Genomic DNA, 27,837 nt, shown 5'->3' on the forward strand with positions numbered 1-27,837 from the left:
TGGGGCCTGTGTTCTGACAGGCGTCCTGCTGGCGCTGCCAGGCTCCCGGCCGCCTCGCTGCTCCGTGAGCTCCCACTTGCCTTTCTTGGCTGGAGAAAGGATCAAGTTAGCAGGACGGGAAAATTAATTAGCTGCCATTTTGAGGAATATGGCTTTCGTTGCAGTCCAACGTGTTTTGAAGTGACATTGTGTCACTGAGACCAACGTGGGACTGATGAAAAGGCTTTTACCTGCTCCAGTACCGAATTTATTCACGCCGTGGTTCTCCCCCAGGTGACTGCAGCTTCAAGGTGAACCTCAAGGCCAAGCCAGCCAAGGGGACTTTCGCCTTCACTACCAGCTCCGGCTAAGGAAAGTTTTCGGTACCAAAGTTTTCTGATTGTTTAACGTTGAAAATAGGTTCTCTGTGCCCTTCCCCTCCGTGCAGGCACGGGCTGGGGACAGCAGGAAAGCTGCGTGGGCGCTGCAGGCTCCTTGAACCACTGGGGCCAGAGGGGCTTCCCGAAGCGCCGGGAGCGAGAGAGAAGGAGGCCGAAAATCATTTCAGAGCAGAAGGTGATTGCCGTTTCCTGCGCTCTCCAGGGGCAGAGCTGTGCCTGTGCTCGTGAAGGAAAAAGGGGCGGTTGGCCTCCAGCTTTCACCAGAAGGCTTCAAGCCAGCGCCCTGCAGCAGTGGGGAGAAGGCAGGCCAGGCCTCGGCCTTCCAGAGCAGCACTGGTTGATCTCAGGGCTGCGTTTTTGCTTCCCCGTACTGCAGCCAGCTCCAGGGCGCTCCATCTCCGGAGGTGCGTGGAGGGTAAGCGCCTCGGTGACTGCCAGACTCGGAAACTAATGCGTGTGATTGAAGTTATTCGCAAAGGAGGTGCTGCAGCTCAGCCCTCGCTGACCTCCGCTCCGAACCAGAGCTCTCCACCAGAAACCTTGCCCAGCTTCTGCGGGGAAGGGGCGGCAGCAGCGAGGGAGCTGACAAAAAAGGCGGTGCTGGGCGCTGAGCCTGTTTGGGGTCTGAACTACTCCTGCCCCCTCTAAAGAAACAAATTCCCCACTGAACTGACGCTGGCTGGAGAGGAGGATTGGAGAAAACAGCAAAAATGAGGCAGATCAAGCCTGCTGTGTCAGCAACAAACGCAAATTATCAGCATGTTTTTTCCTATTTAATGTAGTAGAAACCTCCCATCCTGCAGCCAAATCAGCTGAAGGTATGATGGTGGCAAAAGTGTGCTGGGCAGGCTTGGAAACTCTTCCTAGTCGGGCTGACCCAAGAAGCTGTTGGTACAATTTTTGGTTTGCTTTAGCAGGGCAGCTTATCTGTGAGGAACTGCGATGCTCGCGCTTCGCAAGGTAAGCTCAGTGTACCTCCGGGAGCTGGTTAAAGTGCTCCTTCTTTTCAGATCCCAGTTACCGGTTTTTACACGCTGGTCTCCAGCGCTGGATGCAGACAACCGTGGCAGCACAGCAAGCAGATGAAGGGTGACTGCTGCTTTCTTCGTGGTGCAATCATGATGGATGCTGTAGTTAAGCAAGCTCCTTCTTTGATAACTTTCCAACATCCCCCCAAAGAAAAGCAGAACAGCCAGCGAAAAATGATCTTACTCAAGGCCGCGATGGTAACTATCTTCAGCCCCGTGGGTTGGCTGCCAGTTTCCCCAGCAACTGTTGCAATACCAGACCTTGCTCCGGCCTGTCCTTGCGGATAGGCTGGGGATTATTAGCGCGCAGCAGAAAAGCCTTTGCTATGGTTAAATGGAAGGCAGAAACCATGTCAGCTCCACTAGGTATGTTGACTAAGAATTGCAAAGGCAGAAAACCGCAGGCCAGTAACATTTTCAGCCTGAGCGTCTTGTTTAGCTACTTGCAACATGTTATTTTCATTCCCTATACTGATCTTATCTGCTAGTACTGAATGCCAGGCCAGGCACGCATTTTCACACGGAGCTGCCACAAGGAAGGCACGATCACTTCTTGTCAATACCAGGCAGGCACTGTTAAATATGCACTCATCAGGGACTTGCTGCGGCAGGCTCCAGGTCAGAAATAAGCAGACCACTCCCAAACACTTTCAGGATATCTGTTTTTATTGGACATTGCAAGATCAATAAGAAAAAATAATTTGTACAGCTCTGTGATATAACCATTGCTGCTGAAGGGTAAGGCTACCCGTCACAAGAGACCTGATGCAGCCGACAGGGTGCTCCTAGCATGACAGTCTGAAAAAGCAATGTTTTTCTCCAAGAATGACTTAGAGCTGTCACACACCAGCACCACCCACCGTGGGCAGGTCCACACAGCCTTACTGTAGCACAAATGGGGCTTCTCAGATGTAAGGGGTGAGCAGCCCTGCTCAGAGACCCTCTCCCAATGGCTCCCTGCCAACCACAGCTGTAGGATCAGTCTGGCACAGCGGTTACTGACCTTCTGCCTTGCCTCTCCCTCCCTCTCCACTAATTTTATCTGCAGTTTCCTCCGAGCCTTGCAGGGACAGCTGGCTGACGTTCAGCCATTTTCTCCATGCAGCGACTGCTACCACAGCAGCCCAATTCCCCAAGGAAAGTTTTTTTGTAATAGAGCTGACCTGACACCGTTTCAGAGGCCTTTGGTGACAGCAGTTAGCTGTCACGAGCTGATTTGTGACACCAGCTAGGAGGGAACCAGAACACTTCAGGCTTCAGCTGGCAGAGTCACCCTTCCCAACCAAACCCAGTTGCTTAAGAGTGATTGAAGAGCAGCAGCTATGGATATTGCTCTAGCATCGGGGCACCCACACCATAGGATGGGCAGAGCTAGAAAAAGAGGCTTCAGTTTACACAGTATTTTTGCTAAGCTTTTTGCCTTGAACTGTTCTTAGCAGTTTAAAAAACAGATGCTGGGACAAAAGGCTGAATTTGCTCGGAGGCAGTGAGACATCCTCAGACTATGCAAAATTCTAGTTGGCCCCATCAGTATCTCAAATTACCATCTCTTCTGCTATAGCAGGTAGGTGGGAGAAGAGCGTTCCATTTCTGGACTGAAATGCCAGACCAAGAAAAAATTTAGCATTGATTCAGCCCCTAAGTGGAGGTCAGAATTGAGAAGCCAGTAGAGCTAAGGACCATATCATCTGTCCTAATACAATCAGGACAGTCAACTTAAATCAACACAGGGCTCAGCTGGAAAACAATATCAATTTTAAAGGCTCTGTTGACGGAAAAGGGGCTGGTACCATGACTTGTTGATTACCTGTACTGTGCTAACGTCAGTAAACAGATACAGCTGCTGGACCCTACCCCTGTAACATTTACAGAAGGGACATTTCTTATTGATACTTAAATACATCTCATAGAAGATGACTTGGGAACTAGTATCCAGTGCCATTTTGAGGTACTAACACACCATTCAGCCATCTGAGGAACATTCCTATATGTACAACCAAACGGAACATAAATAGCGTGGGTAAACAAGCTGAGCATAGCAGATGATCTATGTGATCCGAAGTGAGCTGCCTTCCCCACACAGCCACCAGCTGTACAGCTACATCCCAGGCAACTTGGGGCAACATAGGACAGTTTACATTTAAACAGAGGAGAGCAACAAAGAAATTAAATGTGATAATGAAAAACTAAGAAAAAAAAAAACCAACAACCTTCACACAACTATTTTCCAGTATTGTTAAAAAAAATAAAAACAAAAGCAACCTTTTGACTTCCTGTGCCTACACCATGCAGGTCTCCAAGGCATTTTAGGAACAGGAGACGCTGCCCTTTTTCTGCTGTTAAGTGATGCAGTGCACACAGTATTTCTGAAGGAGTTCCATAAACTGTAGTGCAAGCAAACCGAGAAAATAAATAGCACTCAAACATTCCCTCTTATCCAAGAACAGTAACCGCAGTAAAAACTAGCTTGTTTTTCGTTTATCTGAAGTTAGGTCACCTGCAACTTTTTTTTTTTTTAATATATGAAAATTTGAAGATGTGTTTCACAGCATAATTGTAGAATAATTTACACTGCATTGCCAATTCACAATTCATTTCCATTAACAGTGTACAAAGAAGGTCCTTAGTTTATATATATATACTTTATAAAGTCTGGAAGATCAATATAAATACTGCTCCAGAAATTAAAAAAAAAGTGTTTACATCCCCGACTTGAATATTACATCTCAGTGTCCTGTATTATTATTATAATCTGTAAAAGTCTTAGCGGCGCAGAGGTTCAAGTTTTCGAAATTTCAGTGACGAGCTGGATGACAACGCATCTTGGTTTGAAGAATTCACTGTGTCTGGGGACTGGAACAATACTCTACCACGATGATTAAATACATAAAATGATGGATGGTTCCTTAATGTGTCAAATGTCCTTCAAAATAAAGGTAAAAAGTCAATGTTAATGCTACTTTAGAACAGGGGCTTTGAAAGAGTCAGTCTAGGGTATACCGGCTTTTACGTACACAGAAATACAAGGTTTGAATCCAAAACTTAGGGAGACACGCTCACTTTGTAGGTCTCCTAAACCAAGTCACAGAAGAGATACAAAGCCAACATGCCTGACAAATACTGACTGCTCAATATTCAGAAGCTGTCCCCGCTGCAGACAAACTTTACTTTCCTTCCCCGAGTTTAAGGGCAGCTCTGACAATTACTATCCACATACGCACCAAGCGTGACGGCCTTATTTCAGATGTCACTTGTGTTAATAACTTGATGCTGTCAGCTTCTCAGCCCTTTCCACGCCTGAAGCTAAGGGTTTTAGGTAAGCACTAAATATAGCAATGCCAACTTGTTCAGTTTCCATATTTACCTAGGTTTTTGAGAATGACCAGAAAGATTCTCTCTACAAACCCCACTTCATATCCGTTTCAAAATCTCAATTCAAAATTCTTTACTTTCTTAAAATCTTTCAGATGTCTGACATTCTGCCTTGACTGAGACTGTGAGATTCCAGTAGTTCAGACTCTTGTGAAGAAGCAACGTGCAACAGAGGGTGAACCAGGCGTACCGCCCTGCGGTCTGAGACCATCTTGTGACAGCGGTTTGTGACTGCTAAGCTCTTCTCAGGCAAACATTTAATTCCTCTACTGAATCTGCAAAGCAGGATTTTGGATGGGGAAAAGCAAAAAGTTTATATAATTTCTTCCGGTTATCTAACTCTGCCTTAAGTTCCACACATTGTTGGCTTTCCCAGATGTGACTGTTCCTGTGTTACGTCTACAGCACGTGTAGAAGAGCTGAGCTAAAGAGAGACCTGCTATTTTGCAGACATGCTGTTTGCATAGAGCGTAACAGATACACGTGTTTATGAAGAGAAGAAATAAAACATACTTATTTTTTAGTTCTGAAGTGGCATCCATATCTTTAAATTCTCCTGCGATATGTACTATCCCATAGCAGGTAACTGCAAAGGCTAGCAGAGTCTGAAGAACTATCTGTAGGAGAGGAAAACAACGCAACATACAGATTACTAAATATAACTGTTTAAAAAAAAAATAAAATCTCATCTTTCAAACGGCATCTCTTTCGCTTTTTATCCAGTGACAGAAAGTGCTTTACAGAGGCGGGCAGTTCAACAGTAGGGAAACTGAGGCACGGAAAGATGGCACCACAAGATGGTGGCAGAGCTAAGAGCTTACGGCACCTGGCAGACAGGCTGTGCTACGGGAACTACGGGACAAAGCACCGTGCCCTTGCGCGCTTAAGGATCTAATACTCCTTCTGAGAAATGAGGCAGCGGCCAGCCTACGCTGCGCAGAGGTGGCAGTTGCTGCTCTGTCCAAATCTCCTGGCTGGGGCGGGTGTTTCATCTCCTTAACTTTCAGATTAAGCAAAAACACAACAGCTAATACTTGAAGCAGAATTAAACCATCACGGACCAAGAGAGAAAAAAAAATAAATAAAACCACAACGAACAACCCTTGCAGAAGCAGGTTGTGCTGGGATCAAACGGGCACGCAGCCACGCCGGATAAACAAATGTCAGCCCACAGAAGGCAGAGGGAGGAGGATGTTTATGCTGCAGAGCAGGAGCGCTCTGAGGCTAAAGCCGTGCTCGGGGGATTTCTGGGCGAGATGTCTCAGGGCAGTCCTGGGGAAGGAGCGGGAGGCCTGGCCCTGCCCTTTGTTCCCTCTGGCAGAGGGAGCTGGGGGAGGAAATCGAGTTCTTTTTGACGCCGGCAGCTCGGTGCGAGCGCACCGTGAGGGCTCCCGGGCCGCTTCTCCCCTCCCGTCCCCGCACCCGGCAGCACCCGCAGGAGCCCGACTCACGTCTATGGGCAGCGTCTCGTCCTCCTTCTCCGTCAGCCTCATGTAGGAGCGATCTGCGGAAGAGAAGCGCACGGCTGCGGCCGGCCCCGGCGCCCCGCCGACGGGCCCCGGGCCCCGAGCCTCCTCCGGCCCCGGCTCCCCGCGGCCCTACCCCCCCCGTCCCCCCCCCGGTTCGGCCGAGCCCCGCGGTGCCCCCCCCGCCGCCCCACTCACGCTGCGCCGCCGAGAAGGCCGCGTGCGCCAGGGCGAAGAGGCCGAGCCCCACCAGCCCCTTCCACAGCGAGGCCGCCGCCATCCCGCCCGCCGCGCCCCGCCGCCGACAGGGGCGCCCCCGCCGCCGGGCGCCGCCTGATGGCGTCACGGGGCCGGCACCGGAGCCGGGGCCCGGGGAGGGGGGCGGGGCCTGAGCGGCGGAGGGGGCGCGGCCCGGCCCCCGGTTCCTCAGGCGGGCCCGGGGCCATCGGGCGGTGCCGCTCCCCCCCCACCTCCCCGGGCTCTGCCCGCTCCGTGCTTCACCCGCCCCTCCTTCACGCCTCCCTCCCGGCCGCCCGCTGTCCCAGCCCTTCCCGCCCCCCGCGCCCGTTGCCCGGCTCCCCGTGCCCCCACAACCGGCGCTCGCTCCCCCCCGCGTTCCCCGCTCCCCCCTCCCCTTCCCGGGCCGGTCCCGATCCGGGCTCCCGGCGCCGCCGTCCCCGCCCCGCCCCGCTCCGTGCGGGCGGCGCCTGCGCCCAGCGCCGCTTCCTGGTGGCGGCGGGGCCGGGCCGGGCCGGGCCGGGCCGGGGCGATGGCGGGGCCGCGGCGGGGGCCGGGGCCGGGCCCGGTGCCGGTGCTGGCGGCGGGGCTGTGGGTACGGGCGGCGGCGGCGGCGGCGGGCGGGGCGGTTCGTCCCGGGGCGCTGGAGGAGGAGATCGTGTCGGAGAAGGCGGCGGAGGAGAGCCACCGGCAGGACAGCGCCAACCTGCTCGTCTTCATCCTGCTGCTCACCCTCACCATCCTCACCATATGGCTCTTCAAGCACCGCCGCGCCCGCTTCCTCCACGAGACCGGGCTCGCCATGATCTACGGTGAGGGGCGCGGGCACGGCCCCGCCGGAGCCCCCCCCACACACCCCCCCCCAAACCCCCCCCAGGCCCCGGGGGGCACCGGGCGGTGCCGGCCCCGCGCCCCGGAACGGGACCCGCACGGGGCGGGCGATGCTCGCTGCCGGTGCTGCCGGCACCGGCGTGCCCGAGGTGTGCCCCGGAGGGGCTCCCGTTGCCGGTGGAGAGTGGCGAGGGGCTTGTAGGGGGCCGGGGGTCCCGTCCCGGTTCGCCCGGTGACAGCCAAGCACCCGCTGCGGCCGCTCGGGGTTGGCGGCCACGGGTCAGGGAGCGGTGGCACGGGGCTCAGGCCGAGAGCAGGGACACGTCCCGGGGTGCCGCAGGCCCGGAGTTTGGGTTCGCAGCCCGTGTTCGGAGCACCTCCGTTTCCAGAAGAACCCGCAGCCTGCCCCTTTGCGGCGCTCGGAGGCCCGTGGGGCTGGCAGCCGTGTCCTGCTGCCCGGGGAGCCGTGAGCTCCGGCTTTCGGGGCTCCTGGTCCTCCTCCCACCTCGGTGAGGTGCCCCCGGAGTGGGGCCGTGGATCGAGGAGTGGGCCTCTCGCCGGCTGGGTTTTAATGGTGGCCCGCCACTGCTGTCGCCAGAGGTGCTGCCGGGACTGGGGTGACGTGGCCTCCCGAAGTGCCCCGGCCATGGCAAGGAGATAAAGCGCGTGGCTCGTCCGGGGTCACCCGGCACGACTTGGAGTTCGACCAAAGCAGGGCCGGGAGTTGCGCTGGGGGAATGATTAACGCAGCCACGGATGCTTACCTAGGCGAGGTCAATGGAGTATAGGGTTGAAAAGGCGTTTTCTGGTGAGCGCTGGAGTCCGCGTCTCTTCTTGGTGCTTTCCCTCCCCTGGCGGGTCACAGGCGATGTGCGACCGGGCTTGGTGGGAGCAGAAGTGTGGCTGAGCTCCGCACGCGGCGGAAAGCTCAGCTCTGAAGGCTGCGGCTTTGTGCATTCAGGCCCTTGGCTTTTGTTACCCTAAGTTTCAGTTAATTGGAGGCGTCTTTCGGAACGAAGGGGTGGAGAAGCTTGCTGCAGCCCCGGGGGCACAAAATACCAAAACGCCGGGCTGCGTTTACAAATTCCTGCAAGCCCTCGGTGAGGCTGCTGCCTGCGCTGCCCGTGCTGCTCAGGGCACCTCTGTCACCTCCCGGCAAGGAGCTGTGCCTGCCCGACCCGTGCTGCTGCACTTGTCTTCCCCTTGTTCTCCCTTGCCCCTGTGGGCTCCCCTCTTGGTCCCAGAGCCCAGCCCCGTGACATTTCGGTCTCCCGATGATCCGTAAAACGCATCTTTTCCGTCTGCTCTTTTGCAGACGGCGCTCAGGGAGTTGCTGGCAAAATAAGTAACTTCACCCGCCTGGTCAAAACCCTGACTTTTTGTCTGCTCTCAAGGCTTTTGGCATCGCCCTCTCAGGTCAGACAGCCTCCATAGGAAAAGGGATGTGTTATTTCCCAAAGGAGCGTCGAGACCTGTTGTTTTACAGCAACAGCCTGCAAGCTGCCAGGAGCAAAGCAGGTGCCGCTTCTGCTTCGCTGTGCCTGGCCCCCTCTGATGCTTTCAGCCCAGGGGAAGTTGGTGGAAAATGTGGAAGTGCTGCAGCAGGCAGGCTGCAAAACAGACCCTTACGTCTGGGCAAAGAAGCGATTTGTAAAAGCTTGTCTTTTTTTCTAATTAAAGAAACCTCGGCAGCTAAGTCCAAACTTCCACATCTCTTCCTGCTGAAATCCATCCGGGTTTCCTCGCAGCCTGCGCTTTTACCCCAAGTTATAAGCTGTTGCTTCGGGTGGCTTTTTACCTTACAAATTACACCGTTGGCTCAGAGCTGTTGTTCAGGAGCTGGAGCTGTTTCACAGCGATAGGCAATACACGTTCAGCAGCCCCTGGGCTTCATTTCAGTGTTTAAAATTAGGTTCCCGTACCCTGGGTACTCAACATTTAGGACAATTAAATGAGCAGTCTTGTTTCATTTCTTCTCGGAGTCTGGTGGTGGACGTGGCAGGAACTTCTCTAGAAGTTTAGTTTCCTTCTACTGGTTCCCGGTTGGCCCCTGGGTTGCAGACGTCCCGATTGTCTGTTGTCGTGACGCTCTCAGGTGCTCGCTGCATTTTTCTTTCCTTTCGGTGTCCAGATTAATGCCTGCCTGGGGGTTCCTGCGTGCTGCCATTGTTGTTAAGTGCCGGAACGGTAATATATTAGTCTTCGTTTTAAATCTTAGCTCAGAAGTGTCAGTAGCACAGGGGTTTTTGGTCTTTTTAATGAAGCTGGGATAAATGCAATGAAAATAATCTTTTGCACTTTGCACAGAAGAACTCAGTTCATTTTCCAGCTTCGCCTTTAGCCCCTCGCTCCTTGCAGCTTTCAGCTGTCAGCTTCCTGGTGTCGGGTCCCCCCGCTCAGCTCCCTCCCAGGGCTCCCTTTTGTAAAACTTTTGGCAGCAAAACCGTTTTGATACCGGTGGGGCATGGCTCACGGGTTGCTGCTAGGGCAGCCCTCCAAGCGCCAGCAGCGCTCCAACCGCTTCCTAAGAGGCCGTCGGCAGCAAGAGGACGTACTCCAGCTCTGGCCTGGGTCCCGTTAGCTTAGGACTGGTTGGTTTGGGGGTCTGAAGAACCCCGCTAGCAGGTCGGGTGTGTCCCGGGTGCCGCCAGCCAGCTCCCTGATGTGGGAGGTGCGTGGGGAAGGTCAGCGTGAGCCCACAGTTGGGCTTTTTCCTACACCAGAGCTCTCGGCTTCAGGCACGGCACCCTGCAGCTTTCCCTCTAGGCGACTCCGATCGTGTCTCGGTGTCGGGAGCTGATGGTGCGAGGCTGGCTCCGACTGGGTGCCCGAGCGCCCTGTGTGCGTGTGGATGTGGCTGCGCATGCAGACGTCTCTTCCCACCCAGCTCTGTTTCATGCAGGGAGCTCTGCGTGTGCTACGGGGCAAGACAAACTTTGGCAGCCCCAAGCCCAGCGGTCTTGGCAGGTTTCTTGCAGGTCTGTCCGTCCCCTTTCCCTTCTCCCATTGCTGGGCGGAGCGGGAATTCGGCTCCGGCCGGAGCACGGCCGGCACGCGGGGCTGGGAACAGCTGCATGGGCAGGCGAGACGGGGAGGCCGACCACGGCTGCTATCAGATGTAGCCCTGCTCTGGGACAAGGATTAAGAGGCGAGAGGTGGGTGAGTCAGGATCCTTCCTAAATTTCCAGCCGCAACCAAAGCCTCTCCCTCCTTCCTCCTTGCAGGGCATCTCATTTCAAAGCGGTGAGCCCCGGCGTCGAAAGGTGCCTCGGGGTGGGTTTCCAGCTGAGAAAAGACAGGCAGCTGCTGCGGGAGGTTTCTGACTCTTGCCTGAAGCTCTGAAATAGGCTTTTTTGAAAGGGGGTAGCTCCGGAAGGCTGTAGGAGCAGAGTCGCAAGGGCAGGAGGTGGATGAGCCTTCCGGTCTGGCTTTCTGCTTTTTTGAGGCTGTGACTTTACACTGTGCTCTCACTGCAACTGTTTGAAGCTGCTTAATAGTCCTAAGCAGATGTAAGGACCCTCTGAAGCTCACTTTACCCCAGTGAAGAGTTTTGGCCATCTCCCATGGAATCTCAGAGGTCATTCGTCATCTTCTGGGTGTTCTGTCCCCATGCTGTGGTGGTCACGCACCTCCCTGCCACGTGCTTAAATGGAGCCGTGCTGAGGCACCCCAATGCCCCTGACATCCTTGCCTTGCATTTCCTTACTTTACTCCTGGAGCACGCGGGAAGCTCACAGGAGCTAAGCCCCAGCCGTGTCCCTGCTGTACATCACATCCCCTGGCAGGGGAGGTGGGGGCTTTTCTTCTGGCTGTCAGCAAAACGAGCAAACCTCGCTCTGGGAAGGTGCTGTCAAGGGAAGAGTAGGTGAAAGCCCGGTGGCACGCGGGGACTGGCTGCGGGAGGTGCTGGGGGAGTCCCGTGGTCTCCGTCCCTGCTGCTGCAGAGCTCGTGCCCGTTCTCTGCTCCTGTAGGACTGTGGTGGGGAAGGAGGTTGGTGTCGGTCGGGGTTGTGCCCTGCCCCTAGGAAAACGCAGAGCGAGATTTTAATTAATGCAGCAGTGAAGAGCCTGAGAGTCCTGGGAGGCAAACGGAGAAGCCTTCGGAGTGTTGCGGTCTCCATTTAGCTCCCACGTGTTTGCAAGCTTTTTCATAAACGTGTGGTTCAGAAATGGGGTTAAGTGACCCAAAAAAAACATCAGAAAACCAGCAGAAAAGTGACGCAAAACCATCTCTGCTGTGCCGGCCAGTGCCTGAGTGCATCTCTTCTCTCCGGCTTGAGGCAGTGTCTTACGAAGGATGCTCACCGTCCTCAAAGTATTCATGAGTCGCTGGCACCCTTTTTTAATCCCCTGCCAAAATGAAAAGGTTTAGTGCGTTTCCGTACCGGCGATACGTGCTCCTGTCAGGTTTCCAGCTGCAAATGCTCACAGTGACCACCCCCGGCAGTTTGCTCGTCTCACCACGCATCCCTCCCTCCCCAGGCGTCCTGGTCGGTGTGGTCCTGCGCTACGGCATCCACGTCCCCAGCGATGTGAACAACGTGACGCTGAGCTGCCAGGTGCAGACCAGTCCTGCCACGCTGCTGGTGAACGTCAGCGGGAAGTTCTACGAGTACACCCTGAAGGGGGAAATCAGCGCCCAGGAGCTCAACAATGTCCAGGATAACGAGATGCTGAGAAAGGTAAGGGAGCGATTTCGTGGTGAGGGATGCTCCGCGGGGTGCATGCAAATGCAGAAATCCTGTACCTGCTGCATTAGGTGATTTTTTTTTTTTATTGCGTTTTTATGTTTTTACTTTGGTCCCATAAATTGTAAGCTGAATACACAATGTAATGAAGCTCTAGTTTCAGCTGATCTTAACGTGAGCTGTTTAAGCTCTGGGCTGTGCGTCTGGAAGAGCCCTGACTCCTCCATGCTCGCCTAACAGCCCTTCATCTGGTGGGAGTACAGGGTATTTTTTATGTCATTCTTTGTGCTTTGTCTTGCAAAATCTTAACAAATCGATTAACTGTTTTTTGTTTGTTTGTTTTAAAATTTATTTACAGGTGACTTTTGATCCTGAGGTGTTTTTCAACATATTGCTTCCTCCAATTATATTTTACGCAGGCTACAGCTTAAAAAGGGTACGTGCCTTTACAGTGCCTACGCTTTCAGTTCCTCTGCCCCCAGAGCATTTTTAATACTTGAGAGTGCTTTAATGCTTGCTCAGCAGGCCAAGGCTGCAGAGTTGGGTACAGTGTTCCCAGTACATGCAGGGTGGTAGGAGGCAGGGCTGAGAGTGCCCCTGTAGGTCTCACCCATCCTTCATCCCAGGAAGGGTCAGCAGCTGCGACCGTTTCCAGCATGGGTTTATGCAGGGGTATTTTAGGCCATCTGGAATTCTGAAACACTTCAAAGATCGGAAGGTTTTAGGAAGCAGCAGCTCTTTGAAGTGCTGATTTGGAGGGAGAGGAAAATGATCCTGTTTAGCTCTGGGAGAAGGAAGGAGGACTTATGCTGTGTTAGGAATTAGTCCCCAGGACTCGGAGCAGCACCTTATTCGATGCACCAGTAATGAGGAAAGTGATACGCTCCTGTTTATTAGTGCTGCATTTGCTGTGCTGGTCTGGCTGCGTGTGCCATTGTGTGAGGCACCATTCAGCCAAGCTCACACAGCTCACGGTGTTCAAGCCAGGCACAAGTTGCTGTGGGTGCTGTACAGGTATCTGTCCGTTGGCATGGCTTGAAATAAATTGTTAGTAAAGTGTAATGCAGTTTCGTTTCCTTCTTCCTTCTAGAGGCACTTCTTCAGAAACTTGGGATCAATCCTGGCATACGCTTTTCTTGGCACTGCAATTTCCTGCCTGATGATCGGGTGAGTGGTTGCGGCCGGACGGGCTTTTCGGCAGGGCTGCGAGCTGTGCGTGGACACAGAGCTCTGTCCTGCAGCGGGGGCCGGGGGGGCTCAGCGGGGCAGCTAATGCCACTTCTTGAAGGGCTTTTGCTGGCCGGACAGCGTGCCTGCTGCCCCATTACCCAGTGCTTTCCTGTATCCCATACAGACTGCTTATACACGTGGCAAGGCAAGTTCTGCGGATCCCTGAGAATAAACAGGCGCTGACTTGAAATTGTTGAAAGCGGAGCCCAAACAAGTGTGAGACACACGAGTAGAGGGCAGGATCGTAAATGCATGTCCTGTCCTTACTTGCTGGGAGCAGATGCCTAGCAAACACAGATTGTGTTTCAAATTATTTATCTGTGTGCACAGAGGGAGCTAGATAATTCCCGTTCTGAATAGCAACACGCAGGCTTGCGTAGGGTGTTTTCCACCGGAGATCCAGGGGGATTCAAGCAAACTCAGCGCCTGCATTATCTGCTCCTAGCTGCAAGTTTAGGACGTTTGAAAGTCAGGCCAACTGAAAAGTCATTCCGTTGAAACGTGTTAACATCAAGCATTGTGAAGCAATTGCAAGGTGATTGTCATGGTCTGTCCCACAAGCCGCTGCTTTTCTTTGGCCCTGTTGTGCTGGCAGAGGAGTTGTGGTACCTGCTCCTCCCCAGCACCATGCTTTGCTCCTGCACTGTCAGTGCTTTGGATTTCGTGGTCCTGCTCTCTGCTCTGAGACGCTGGTGTTTCACCAGGCTCAGCTCACGCAATACAACTTCTCAGTGTATTCTTCTCCTATATTTGGACAACTTTAGGGGTTAAATTGGCAGATTCTGGGGAACTTCTTGCACTGCAAGTACGAGTTGTTGTCTCTCCTGCTTCCACAGCTCTGTCATGTATGGCTGCGTGGCGCTGATGAAGGTCACTGGGCAGCTCGGGGGAGACTTCTACTTCACTGACTGCCTCCTCTTTGGTGCCATCGTATCAGCTACTGACCCAGGTATGTTAGACGGTTGTTTTTTTCCCCTCGTTTTACCTACATTTGGTGAAGAGGGGAAGAAAGGAAGGAAGGCTTTCACAGGAAGGCAGCTTTCTAAAAGGGATGTTTTGTCTTTGATTACACCACAATAACGGCGCCTTCTTGAATGTCTCTCTATTTTTCTATTTGTCAGTGACTGTTCTTGCCATATTCCATGAACTCCAGGTTGATGTTGAGCTGTATGCCCTTCTCTTTGGCGAAAGCGTTCTCAATGATGCCGTTGCCATAGTGCTGTCTTCGTAAGTGTGTTCTGTTTTTATTTTTAATTGTTATGTATGTTCTGTGTCAGGCGTTGGGGGGAGCCACCTGGCCTTGCTCCTGTAAAAATAGGAGCATTGGTGTTGGCCAGAGCAGATTTCCCTATTAAGTGTTCCCAGAAGCTGTAGTGACCTTCTGATCAGCCTCCTCCTTGAAGACCACTGTTTGAGAGCATGGATTGTAGCTACAGCTTCCTGTCGCATGGTGGATAGCTGTGTTTTTTCTTTTATGGCCTGCTGACCCAGCCAGAAGGAAGTTTTCTTGTCTCTCTGCAATGTGAAAAGCACCACCTCTGCTTTTCAGCCACAGAAACCAGAATCCCTCGCTGATGGCTTTGCTCCTACCTGCCTGCCTTCCCATCCACAAGTACCCGCTTTTGTTTTGGTGGAGATAGTTGGTAAAGCAGCTGTCTCCTTTCTCTGCCTCAAGAAGGTGGTATTTCTGGAGTTAGTATCCTGAACTGGAAAGCGGGTGCCTTTCTAAAGAGTGTTTTATAATATTCTTTAATATTTTATGTCCTCTGCACGTAGGGCATGTTTTATCTGCATTTCCGTTGTGCTGCCATCATGGGAGTTTGTTTGGAAATATATAGTACCTGCAGTCATGACAGGTTAACTTATAGCTAAGACTAATGCAGAAAATATTTCTGGAATACTTGTCATGCCGCCGTGCTGATTGCGTGGGTTTTACTGATGTGGAGGCAGCAAGTAACATATTGTGAGCTTCGTATCGCCACCCGCCTGGGTTGTATTTACTAAATTGAATGTTTCTAGAACTGTTTGTATGGCTCACTCTGGCTTTTATGCTGGATGTGTCACCACTGGCGCGAGAGTCGACTCCGCGCAGCCAGGTCATGTTTGAGCAGTGACACCGAGCAGGGAGGAGACGGGGGCTCGGAGCCTGCCGGGAGTCGGTGGGCTCAGCAGCAGAGCCGTGGAGTCTGTGGTGGGTCTGTGCGCGTGTCTGTGCCTGCACCGTGTGCTCTGATTTGCCCCTTGCACTGTTTTGCTCCCAGCTTTGTAGCTCTGATTTCCTCCCTTCCTTTTTTGCACGAGCTGAGTCCAGCCCCCCTCCTCTGGAATAAGGTAATTCGCACCAAACCCGGCGGCCCTGAGCTGCAGCCAGCCGTTGTTTTGCTGCAAGGTTTGTGCACAGACTGGTCCGGCAGCGTGTTGACTTCTCAAGGGCTTCCAAGCAGCAGAAGTGACCCGCTGCAGCTCTTATTTGCGGTTCCCCTTTATTAAATTTGGCTTGGCACTTGCCTGTTGCATGGAAGAGGTGGAAGTGGGGAGCGGCTGGGGCAGTTCTGCTTCCACAGCACGGTGGTTGGGAGGGCTGGATCCGAAATGTGGAGGATTTGGGGGCTTTGGGGGGACACCTGGGCTGGCGTGGGTGGACGCCAGCATCGCCCTGGGGTGAAGAGGGGCTCCAGCTGTGTCTGGCCGAGCACAGGGGTTTGCTGTTGGCAGGAAGCAACACACACAAAGCCACGGGCTTTGCCACTCCCCATCCCGCGAGGAGGTGCTTTCCGGTGGGGTTGGTGGCGGGGAACCTGATTCAGGATTTGGCCGTGTAAAGAGGAATCGAACCCAGAACCAAAAGGCAGCGAGCGGCGCGGGGCCGGGGCTGCGGCTTGTGGGCAGGGAGCAGTGCAGCCCCAGGGCCCCTACCTGCTCCTCCCAGTTTAGTTTCTCCCTCTTTAATTTCTTACTAGTGGGGCAAAAAGCAAAACCAGAAGGAAGGCTGCAGTAGGTTAAAGTGCAAAACTGACATCCACACAGTCAGTTATGGAGGGGAAATGAAACTAGGCTGGATTAAAAAACAAACGAACAGAAAACAACAAAACCCCAGAATGAGGCCGCGTTGGTGGGTGGGAAGTAGGAGATGGAACTGACAAAAGAACTTAAATCTCAGGGAGAAGTCTGAGGCCTGTGGCGTAAAAGACAATGGAGACAAAATAGAGTTTATTAAAAGCAGGGAAGTTTAGCGAGGGAAGTGGCCCGTTACGTGTTGGAAGGGGTAGGGTTATCGCTCACGGTGCAGAAGAATGTTGGCCTGTTGTTAGGGAGGAAAGTGGCAGGACGTGTTCGTGAGACGGTAACTTTCCGTTCCTGCATAACTCGGGAGGTTAAACAGCAACTAGTTAAAGTTCAAGCCTGAGAGTTTTACCAGAGCCGGCCGAGGGATCGCTGACAAGGAAGTTAGTGTTCTCAGCAAGTTTACATCAAAGAAAGCTAACAAGGAGTCGGTATTAACACAGGATTTAGGAGATGGGTAGGGGCCCGCCTGTATCGCGGCCTTTCTGGGTACCTGCTGAGGGGTTTGGAGGGAGCACGTTCAGCGGCGTGACCAGCACGGGCCGGGGGACGCCAGCGTGGCTGGCTGATCTGCCAACCAGGGAAAATCTTTTTCGATTTTCTTGTCAAAAAGAAACGTGAAAGTTTGGTGGATGAAGAGAGCAGCGCTGCTGTTGTGAACCGGCACCGCGCCGTTCGCCTTGCCACCCTGCAAGATTTCCCCTCGGAACCCAGGGCCGTGCAAAATGAACGTAGCGCACGTTAAACGCAGTAAAACTGAGTGACTTGCAGTTCTCCAGGGGATATTCACATCAGCCGCCTCTGTGGCGTCGACAGAGAAATGTAGGCTTCCCGCTTGGATGCGTTGGTCCCAGAGTGCCTGGCTTTCCAGAGAGCTGATGCCAAGCCCCCAAAATGCCATCGTAAATGAAGAACTGTCGCCTGGCAAACTCATTTGTAGGGGATCGTGCAAGAGATGGGTTTTGGTCTGATGCTTTGTAGCATCTGGAAGGAGCCTTGCCTAGGGTGGTCGAGCTGCAGGGAGATGGCTGAGGATGAGGGGGAGCCCAAACTCTCCGGGCCAGGGCGAGCGTGCTGCTGCTGTGCTGCCTCCCCGATGCTCTGATTTCTCATGCTTGGGGTTTGCAGCGGTTGTAGCACTTTGCAAAGCTCCCACAGCACTGTGAAAATCTCCCTCTCTCCAGACTAAGGAGTGTTTCGCTCCTGTGTGTGCTTTTTCTCCCTCTTTCAGTTCAATTGTTGCGTACCAGCCAGCGGGCGACAACAGCCACACGTTTGATGTCACAGCGATGTTCAAGTCTATTGGGATCTTCCTGGGGATATTCAGTGGGTCTTTTGCAATGGGAGCAGCTACCGGAGTTGTGACAGCTTTAATATCCTTTTTGTTGTTTTTCCAAGTGTTTACATAACGGCTGCTTCTTTTGCTATGCTGCATTTCACCCGGACCCAGCGTTTCAAGATTTTTTGCCTAAATTAATGAGAGGCAATGCCACAGCCTTTTTAGGGGCAGGCTGTGCAGTACTGCTGTGATACGCGGCTGGATTAGACATCCCCCTCAGCCTACGGTTTCTCTCCAAGTTGTCCTTAACAATCTGCAACGTCACCAAGTTCACCAAACTGCGGGAGTTCCCCTTGCTGGAGACCGGCTTGTTCTTCTTGATGTCCTGGAGCACGTTCCTGCTGGCTGAGGCGTGTGGCTTTACAGGCAAGCTCCAGCACTGCCCTGCATTTGAATGGAAATCTGCAGGGATGATGGTGCTATTGAATTTTGCTTCTCTAAGTATTGGCTGCAGATGGGACTCTCCCTCTGCTCCTATAAGTTTAGTTATTTTGGGGTTTGGGGTTATTGTATTTAAAACCCTACAGTGCTGGGTGCAGCTGAGTTCCCTTTTCATGGCCACGAGTCTAACGTGATGCTCTGCTCCCCAGGTGTGGTAGCTGTACTCTTCTGTGGGATCACGCAGGCTCACTATACCTATAACAACTTATCTACAGAATCCCAACACAGAACAAAGCAGGTGAGAGCTCTGTCCCCTTAATCCTCTCCAGATTTGCAGTTCAGTATTCTTTCTTTCCCTCTAGCCAGAATTAGGTGCATCTGCCAGTCTACAGCTGGATTTTGCTGGAGTCGCTCCTGCAGAAGTATTCATTGTGTGGTGGATGGGCTAACATGTTTTTCTTGTTAAATCTGAGTTATGTTTAATTCATTTTTAATTTGTTTTCCTCTTTCAGTTGTTCGAACTGCTGAATTTCTTGGCAGAAAACTTCATCTTCTCCTACATGGGACTTGCACTGTTCACCTTCCAGAACCACGTCTTCAACCCTACCTTCGTGGTGGGAGCTTTTGTATCCTTTGGAGTTTGTTTTATAAAACAAGAAAAGAAAGGGAGAGGTGCCTCATTCCTAGTGTGTGTTTTTCATTCAAATGTGATTTTTTTTCCCAGTCAGTCTAGCTTTATTTTTAAAAGGGAGTTTCTCCTATGTAGTGGTGCCTTTGGTTATTTTAAGAAGATGGAGATTCTTTTCCCAGCTTTTCTGTTTCGTTTTGTTTTCTCTGTCTTGTCAGCTTTTGAGGGAGGGGCTCAGCGCTGGATGTGAACGTGGTGCTGGAGTGCCAAGCTTCGTCCTGTGGCAGCGTGGTACAGGAGCAGCTTTGCAAATGGGCACCTCCTGATACAGCTGTTTGTTTCCTCTTTTCTGTGCTATTCCATTTGGTTAACCCTGAAAAAAATACTTTTTTTCAAAATAACAGTTAGAGCTACAGTAGATACCTCAGAATGATGTAACGAGAAAGGATTTCCCTTTCTGCAGGCTGATGCTAGCAGAGACGCTGTCAGCCCTAATATGTTTCAGAAGAGTGAGGATTTGAAGGAATTTTTGTTTTCGTTTCACAGGGAAGCCAGTTAGATGTGCGGAATTATTTTCACCCTTTGCCTGCACTGAAGCAGGTTTATACAGATAAATAAAATGTTACCTTCACCGGTGCTGATGCATGGGTTTCCAGCGGGGTTTGATGAATTTCCCTGATGAGCTTTTGCAAGGCTGCAGTAGGGTAAAGGGAGTGAAGAGCCTAGAAATGCATTTGGGTAGTTAGAGTGAAATTGTGTGCTCTGCCTTTTCAGTAGGAACCGGCTAGCTTGCTGATGAAATAGCTCATTCATGAGAAAGATCATGAAATACATCTCTTATGCAAATTCATGATGTTCAGGAAAGAACATAAAAGCTGGAAGCATTTTGCATATTATTCTAGGCTGCACTGAATACTGGCTGCAAGATTATTTTTGCCATCTGGGTGCTGGTATTAAAAGACACAGCTTCGAAGATAAAAGCAATATGAAGGGGCTGCTGATTCTTGTGTCTCGCAGGCTATGAAAACAGAAAGAGTATTAGATTTTTTTTTTTTTTCCTCTCGGCTGCTGCTGCTTTCATTTTGCTGAATAATCTTTGGGAATGGGACCTGGCTTAGCTTCAAGCCAAACTGTGAAGTGTGGCGTGCTGGGGAATGTCAGAGAGGTTGTGGAAGCCGTGAAACCTGGGCTTTGCAAAGGACAAGTAATTCTTGTGGTGGAAAATGAGCACAGCAGGGGAGAGCGTACAGTGGGAAACAGTGATTTTTTTCTCCTCTTGTCTAACCTGTCCTCTCATCATTTCCCTTGCTTATATGTTTGCGCTTGTCTCTATATGATATTCCTGAATTGCAGTCTGTGCTTTGCTTTGGTGAGGCAGCAGCATGCTCTTCCCGCGCTGCTGTAGCACTCGGAGCTAGGTTGTTGTCTTTGCATCCTAAGGACTGGTGTTTGTGAAGCTCCTCGTGCTTCTGCTGGCTCAGCGTGCAGAGGTGGGATACAATGGGAGACACAGGAAGAACGGTTTCCTTAACGAGTACAAATACAGCTTGCTATCTTCCTAGGAAGAGCTGCCAATATTTACCCACTGTCATTTTTACTGAATTTGGGGAGGAGAAATAAGATTGGAACCAATTTACAGCATATGATGATGTTTGCTGGTACGTTGATGCATCCTTGCCTCCAAACGTTCCTCACCCCGAGCAACCTCTTAGGGCAACGTCTGGAGAAGAGGCTGGGCAGGACGGGGCTCCCCGGGGCTCACTGGTGTTGGACCACGCGGGGCAGGGGAGGCTGGGCAGTGTGGCACCGGTCCTGGGCCAGGAAGCTCACAGTGAATGTGGTCTCCGGTCCCACAAGCTAACATTGCCCTTCTGCCATCCCTTCCCCTTGCAGGGCTGCGGGGAGCCATGGCGTTCGCCCTGGCCATCCGCGACACGGCCACCTATGCCCGGCAGATGATGTTCAGCACAACGCTCCTCATCGTCTTTTTCACGGTTTGGGTTTTCGGCGGGGGCACCACGGCCATGCTGTCCTGCCTGAACATCAGGTGAGCGCGGCACGGGGCGCTCCTGGCCACCGCCACGCCACCCGCCCCATCAGCGCGGTGCTGCGGGGCGCACGGCGCCCGCGGCTTCGTGACGTGAGGCGGTGGGAGTGATGCCACCAGATGGGCGAATGGGACCGGCTGCATGGACCTGTGGAGCTGTGGCACCTGTTGCTGGCAAACGCTCCTCCACGTGCCTCCGGGGCATCCCCCTGTGCAGGGGGAGCAGCTGCTGAAAGCTCCGCGCTTGCCCCAGAGACGACGGGAAGATCCCGTCCGTTCCCTAGATGTGTGGCACGTACCCGCCTGGCATTGCCTGTGCTCACCGTGTGCTTGTTTTCTCCTCCACAGAGTCGGCGTGGATGCGGATCAGGAGAACGTGGTGAGTGCAGGGCTTTGCTACTCACCGTCGGGCGGTCCTCCTAGGGGAGTTTGTGCTGTGCCCTCTGGCACAGGGGTTGTGTCTGGGACTGTGTGAATGCTCCTCTCCGCTCTGCTCCCTTCCAGCTGGGGGAGGGAGGCTTTTTAGCTCCTCTGGTGAAAGTTGCAGTCAGTAGGAATCATCTCTTTCCTGTGCCCTCTGTAGTTATAATGAGGCTTTCTTTATTCTGTTTGAAAGAAGGCCTTAGAAGTAATGTTGCAGTGCTTAGTCAGTCCACGTTATTGCCACAGAACATTTGGTCTCTCACTGGTTTCGAAGTTAATATCAAAACGTGCATGACACAGAAGCTCTCTGCCTCATCCCAGTGTCCTGTGCAGGACAGAAATGCCATTCACTGCCCCATTTTAAGCAGTATCTTCAGGCTTGCCGTCACCTCTGTTGCGCCTTCCTGCTTGCTGCGAGCAGCTACGTGGCCCTGCGGCACCGGGCACTACCTGCCTGGTAGCCCCCAGCCATGTGTCTGCGGCCCGGCGGTGCTGCGGCTGTGCCTCTAATCGATTTCAGTGTGGGGTCTGCACCTTGGAGGTTCGTTTTGTGCAGAGATGTTGATCGGGCTGCTCGCCTCCTGGAGAGAAAGTGCCAAATACAGGAGGCGGCCCGGAGCCATAAATCTGAAAGCCAAATTTCTGTGAAATATGTAATTGTATTACGTACACAGTGCCCTCCAAACAGCTTTGCGTTTTTCTCCAGCTAAAAGGAAGCTACGAATGCCCATGGCACAAGATTATTTGCATATTAAATCTCAAGGGAGATTTGAGGGAGGTTGGACCTGTCAGTCACTATTAAGCGCGATGTCTGGATGCAGTTGCTGGCTCCGATGCGCTTAAAACCTTGGGGCCAGAAACTGGAAGGCTCTAGCAGGAAAGCAGTCGCTCTGCGCTTGCCCTGGTTTGATGCCACCTCCCTAAGGCCGTCAGATGCTGCTAAATGCAGCGCCTGGTGCTGCGAGCACTGTTAGCCTGTCGCGGTGTGAGTGACGTCCTTATGCTTGCTGCAGCCCAAAGGTCTCTTCCAAAGAGCTGGTGGGAAGGCATTTTCCTACGTTCCCCTGGGTAACCCGGTCTCAGTACGTTGCTCTGCCGCTGTTAACGTTTTGTTTTCTCGCAGGGTGTCCCGGAGAGCGAGAGGAGGAGCACCAAGGCAGAAAGCGCCTGGCTCTTCCGCATGTGGTACAACTTCGATCACAAGTATCCTTGAACTGCAGTCAGCGCGTGCCGTGCCAGGTCCCCTGTGCCTGAGGGGCTCCGCTGACTCAGAGCACGACTCCCTCCCTGCTTCGCAGACAAGCCAGCATTTGCTTCCCCATCTCACGGTTGTTTTCTGACTTGCACTTCCTTGTGTCTGTGGCTGTTTGCACCTGCACTTACTGGAAATGCTGCAGTGGCCAAGTTCAAAGCTGGGCTCTCAGGCTGGAAGGGTCTCCAAAGGTCTCTGGTCCCTGTTCCCCATGGCAGGAGGACACGGAGGCAGAGGGACATTCCATTTATAGCCCTCTCACTGGATCAGTGTCTCTCCTCCCTTTCAAATGCTTTGTCATGAGCTAGCAGAGCAGTAATTTGCCAGGCGGAGGGTGCAGCTTGACAGGACAAGTGATGCTGGAAAACCTCTTTAACAGAATTGTGTCCTGGTCCACTTGCGTCCCTCTTGCTCGTTTGATTCAGGTTGCTCATCCCTTTCATTTTTGTGCTTCCAGGGTTTTGTGTTTCTTTCCTCAAGACACTGAGTTCCTTGCTGCTGCCTCTGCATCCCACCCCTCGACTCCCCGACATCGCCGCCTTCCCTTTTCTTCCTTAACCCTCTCTGCAGCTATCTAAAGCCTCTGCTGACACACAGCGGTCCTCCTCTCACGACCACGCTCCCCGGCTGCTGCGGGCCGATTGCCCGGTGCCTGACAAGTCCACAGGCATACGAAGTGAGTCCGATGCCCCCTTTGGTGTCCTTTCTGTCGCGGTGTCAGTGGAGTTTGATGTGTTTACAGTTCTGTGTAGCCTTTGGGTGCTGCATCGAGCTGGGAGCCTGTGGGGAGGCCAGACACTCGGGCTGACAAACAAACACAGCCCTTCAGAAAGGGTTAAACAGCACTGTCCTTCTGTTTGTTGCCCAGAATCAAGAGCAGCTGAAGGACGATGACTCTGACCTCATTTTGAACGATGGGGACATCAGTCTGACCTACGGGGACTCCACCGTCAACACCGATTCGGTTGCGTCCAGCGGCACGTCGCGGCGGTTCGTAGGAAACAGCTCCGAAGATGCGCTCGATCGGGAGCTGGCTTTTGGGGACCATGAACTCGTGATCCGGGGGACACGCCTGGTCCTTCCCATGGACGATTCGGAGCCACCCTCAAACGTCCTGGATAGCGCAAGACATGGTCCAGCATAAGGTTGCTCGGTTTAATTGACAGTAATATTTGCATATATGATCAAGAAATGTGTACTACCTAAAGTTTAATGCATGTCTCAAAATGTCTAAGCTGTATAAATATTATTTATATGGTGTCAGAAGAATATAAATATTCTCTGCCAAGCACTTGTAAAGAACAAGCTGCGATTTTAAGTTAAAAACTGTGTTGACTGCACTGTGTAGGGTGGAACTGTTTTAGCGTAAGAGTCTTTTGCACACAGTGAGCTTCTTTAATGTGTGATTTGATGAAGGGTTTAGTTCCCAGCTGGGTAAGTAAAGGAGCTGTCTCCCTGTTCATCCTTTGAACGTGGGAGAGTGGGGTAGGGAGGTGCTGGTGAACAGTGGGAGTTGCTTTCTGTTCAGATGAGGGTTGTTTTTTTGCCTCTGATCTTTGGATAGTTGCGTTTGAAATGTCAGCAAAAAGTCAGACTGCAGACTCTTGTTCGCTGTGTGGGAACCTGAGCTGGGATCCAGAGATTTTCTGCTTTTTAGTGACCCGTCAGCTCTGCCCAAGCCACTGCTTTAGCAGGCTAATGTCAGACATCAGTCAAGCTGCTAGCCATGAGTGGGGGAGCCCCCAGAGTGGGATGGAGGCATGGGTCGTGCTGTAGTCACTTCTGGGAGAAGGAGCTGGTCCTGCAGAAGCTGCCCAGGGCGTGCACAGATTTTAGGGCTGAGTCTGTCTTTCGGTTCTAGCACAAGCAGCTTTGTAGAAGCAGCCATCAAATCCTGAATTGGCGACCAAATTCACATTTGGGAAGCGACCGTGTCTTTGTGCGAGTGAAGCTCCTCTGCTGAAGCCATGGATGTAGCTGAGGTGCAGCGCTGCCACGGCCCATGCTGGACCGCAGAGTCCTCGATGGCTGCAGACTGACACGGTACCTCCAGGCTTCTCCAGAGGTGAGGTATTTAGCATCTAGGTAGTACTGAAGGGGAGTTGTCCATCTGTCCGTCCTCCTGTATAGTCAAAATCATTGCACTTTGTTTAATAACTCCTTAGCATTAGCATGCTGTGTGTCAGTAATCCCCACCTGATCTCTCTCATGTCTCTTACCATTTAATGAAACGCGTTTGCAAGTTGATTTTATTTTGTTATTTTTTTCCCAAGGAAGAGCACAGAACAATTTGTGATTTCACACTAGTGTTACAGGATTTACTCTGTAGTTACAGGAATGGCTAAAGGTGCAGTGAAATTGTTAACCCTGACATCCTTCTTTTCCTCCTGAAAGGGGGGAAGCACAGAAATTTACTGTATGTAGTTTTATTGTCTGTTTTAGCTGCAGTTTTGTTATACAAACCTTTCAGGGTTACTGGTGCACTGTAGCCTGTTCTGGAGTTAACCCACTCCGGAAGGCTTAAACAGAGGTGTTTAAAAAGAGAATATTTGACAAAGAGCCAGGTGAGGGTGAGCTCTCCCAGCTCCCATTAGCTTTCCTTGCAACAAACTCTGCATCTCTTAGGATCCGATCCTGAGACCGCAGAGCAGTTTCCCTACAGCTGTTTTCCCCAGCACCACCTGAGAGCTGGAGAAGACAGGAAATACCGAAAGTTTGTGTGTATATTTATAGTTGAGAAAATCGATTTTTTTTTTTTTTTTTTTTTCTCAGGTCTAAGTAACATTGCCTTAAATTTACGGATGTGAAACTAATTATTTTGGCAGTTTATCCCCAAGAAAATCCTTTCTTTTTCCTTCTGAACAAAAAATGTATAGGTGTTGCCATAGGTCTCCTCTAGAAGGGGAGTACGCTCTGTTTATATTTAGATAGGAAATCTTCCTTGCACCGATAAATGGCAGTCTCGCTGTTAACGTAGCTGTTGGATTAGCGCTAGCCTCTTTGTTTCCTGCTATGCAGGAATTCCATAAAGTGTGCATTTTATATGACATCTGTAACTTAACTTCACGTGTTTAAAAAAGAAAAAAAAAAGTAGGTACATGTTGACTTTAGGTTTACTGCATCATTTCTACATCCTTTATTTTGTGTTTTGTTTTGCCTTTTTGAAGAGGTATGATAAATAACTACCTCTTGTTTTTTCCTGTATGGTCAGACTATGAATTCAATTTACGAAGCTGACGCTGGTGCAGCCGCCGGGTCCCGCTCCCGCCGGCAGCTCCCGTGCTCCAGCTGCCAGGCTCCAGGCAGGAGAGCAGCGTGCGGGCGTTGCAGGGCTCCATCCCAGGCAATCCCAACCAAGGTGCAAACTTGGAGCCGAGTGCTGCGCGATGGCCACAGCCTCAGGTCTCCCCATAGCCTTAGTGGCATTCCTCTTTCTCTGACCCTCCCGCTTGAATAATGTGTCCACGTCCTGAAAGTTTGCCAGCACGTTACCAGAAGCCTTGGCTTTTGATGCCAGTTCAATTAGTACATTTAAGAAAAAAAAAGTTAACAAGAGATGATTTTATGGGGTACCTGTGAACTCTGCTATGATCCATACATCATATAAGCAGGGCTATTTCAAATAGTGTTGGTGAAAGAATGAATGTAAGCTGCAATTCGTGAGCATTTTAATAAATGACTCAGATTCATCCTCAGCTGATTACTTTCTCTATTCTGCTGCAGCAGAGAATACATGATTGCCTGGGTTTCAGATGCAGAGCCCTGATGGTTTGTGTGCTGCACTTGATTTTAAGGGTTACTGTAGAGAATCAGGCCCTGAGACCCTTTGCCAAGTAGATAGGACGGCCCCAAGGAGGCAGTTTACAGCTCACATGGAGATTTAGAGAAGGTGCCCTCCTTCTGTAAATTGAATTTTCATGGTTTTTGCACACGAAAAAGCATTGTAGGTAAAGTTATGGTTTGTACTAGTACTGTCGATTTGTGTGGTAATGGCATTAACCCTGTAGTTGTGGTGTTTGTGCAGCTGATCTGTGATAGCTGATGATCACTATTGGACCTTCTGTTTACACTGACTAAATCCTTTACTGTTGCGTTGTACTGTGAAAGAAGGATTATGGGCCTATAAAAGATTTTTTTTTTCTGGAATTGTGTGTACTGTTTCATTAATTCACATGGAAATAAATCTGTAGCAAAGTGAAGACGTGCCGCTTTACGTTCTTGGACTGCTCTGCTCACGGCTGCTGGCAGCCAGGGAAGGCAGCAGCTGCTGACCCCACGCTCATCCGCGGACAGCAAAAACCCACTGGGGCAGTGCTGCTGCTTGCAGCCGCCCTGCAGACCTGCGTGGACCTGTGCAGTACAAGGGGCGTTTGCAAAACCGGGTCTTGAGCTCTCCTGGACTTCTATGCCCAGTGTTTTTGTCGATTTTGCAGCTGGGATCATTGCAGCGGATCTGCTGTCCTCTGGAGGTGATTCTGCCCTTCATCGCTCCTCTGCATTGGTTTTGTGAGTGCTGTGGGAGCAGCAGAAGAGGTTTGTTGTTCAAATGCTTTACAGTCTTTCAATACTGAGGTCATTTGGGAAACCAGGAATCTGCTTTTGAGGGCTTTGTTTCTAAAAGGGCAACCTTCACTTTTCTAAGGGTATTACAGTACGTTGTAGCTCCGCTTCACTGCTGGAGGGCAGCCTCTGAAATCTCACAAACCCTTGTCTTCCACCCATAGCAGTGCAGAGGTCTGTTACCTTCCTCCTTTACATAGCCGTGAGTTTGATTTTGGCAAGCGGAGGGAAGGACCATGCCACCACACAGCCGTGCCTGTACACGGGCGTCCCCCACCCTGCGGGTCCAGGTGGGCAGTGCAGCGCTGGCTCACGGGCGTACGGCACCTGCTGGCCCAAGCCTGTGTTGAGCCATCCCCCACCACAAAAAAAGAGAGCAAAGCTGCTCTGTTGTGCTAGCAAAACAGAGGAACTCTGCTGTTGCCAAACGACTCTGCTTGCTTTGAAAACGTCCGCGACATTTTGGTTTAAAGCAGTTCTTTTGTAATGATTTGGCACTGAGAAAACCAAGAACTTTTCTTCCACCAGCGTCCCAAGCCCAGCAGCCAGCCAAGAGGCCATCAGCTCTGCCTTCCTTCCCAAAGATACCTACAGCCTCAGAAGAATCACAGGGCTGTTTTGCTGTTTTCAGAGCAATCCCGTGTTCTCAGGTGCTGTGCACTTGGCTCTCCGTCCATGCCATGCTGACAAAATCTTTATGTGAGGCAAAATATTTTTTTTAAAAAAAAAGGCAAGCTGTTGAATCTTCCTTATCTCATCATATCCTGCAACCATCTCCTGTCCTTGCTGGGTCCTCTAGATGGCAATATTGGAAAGGCCAGTAATTGTCCGTCACCAGTGTCCCTGCAGGTGCAGAGGCTGCAGTCCACCCCTGCTCCAGAGCCCCTCCATCCCCTGCTGTGCTCCCCGCGC

The 27,837-nt window shown here is 51.8% G+C and overlaps 2 protein-coding genes across 3 annotated transcripts; one reads left to right on the forward strand and one right to left on the reverse strand.

The window, feature by feature from the left end:
* Positions 1-2,053: 2,053 nt before the first annotated feature.
* Positions 2,054-9,463, reverse strand: MMGT1 (membrane magnesium transporter 1). 2 transcript variants are annotated; one of them, XM_067005175.1, is made up of 4 exons: positions 7,692-9,463; positions 6,232-6,284; positions 5,294-5,397; positions 2,054-4,331 (listed from the first exon to the last, which is right to left on the reverse strand). In XM_067005175.1, exons 1-4 carry the CDS (start codon positions 7,960-7,962, stop codon positions 4,172-4,174), a joined length of 588 nt encoding a protein of 195 aa, XP_066861276.1. In that variant the 5' UTR covers positions 7,963-9,463; the 3' UTR covers positions 2,054-4,171. The 2 variants fall into 2 exon arrangements, with proteins under 2 accessions (XP_066861276.1, XP_066861275.1); XM_067005174.1 differs by lacking the exon at positions 7,692-9,463 and adding an exon at positions 6,445-6,744.
* SLC9A6 (solute carrier family 9 member A6) lies at positions 6,976-26,564 on the forward strand. Its single transcript, XM_067005168.1, has 16 exons — positions 6,976-7,295; positions 11,797-11,996; positions 12,361-12,438; positions 13,093-13,169; positions 14,069-14,181; positions 14,354-14,459; positions 17,527-17,673; positions 17,900-18,000; positions 18,225-18,313; positions 18,528-18,641; positions 20,190-20,301; positions 20,537-20,690; positions 21,039-21,069; positions 22,237-22,316; positions 22,936-23,041; positions 23,234-26,564. The coding sequence occupies exons 1-16, from the start codon at positions 7,016-7,018 to the stop codon at positions 23,507-23,509; spliced, it is 2,064 nt and encodes a 687-aa protein (XP_066861269.1). The 5' UTR covers positions 6,976-7,015; the 3' UTR covers positions 23,510-26,564.
* The last annotated feature ends 1,273 nt before the right edge of the window (positions 26,565-27,837 follow it).

This window comes from Anser cygnoides, chromosome 13 (genome assembly GCF_040182565.1).
Source record: "Anser cygnoides isolate HZ-2024a breed goose chromosome 13, Taihu_goose_T2T_genome, whole genome shotgun sequence".
Lineage (NCBI taxonomy): Eukaryota > Metazoa > Chordata > Aves > Anseriformes > Anatidae > Anser > Anser cygnoides.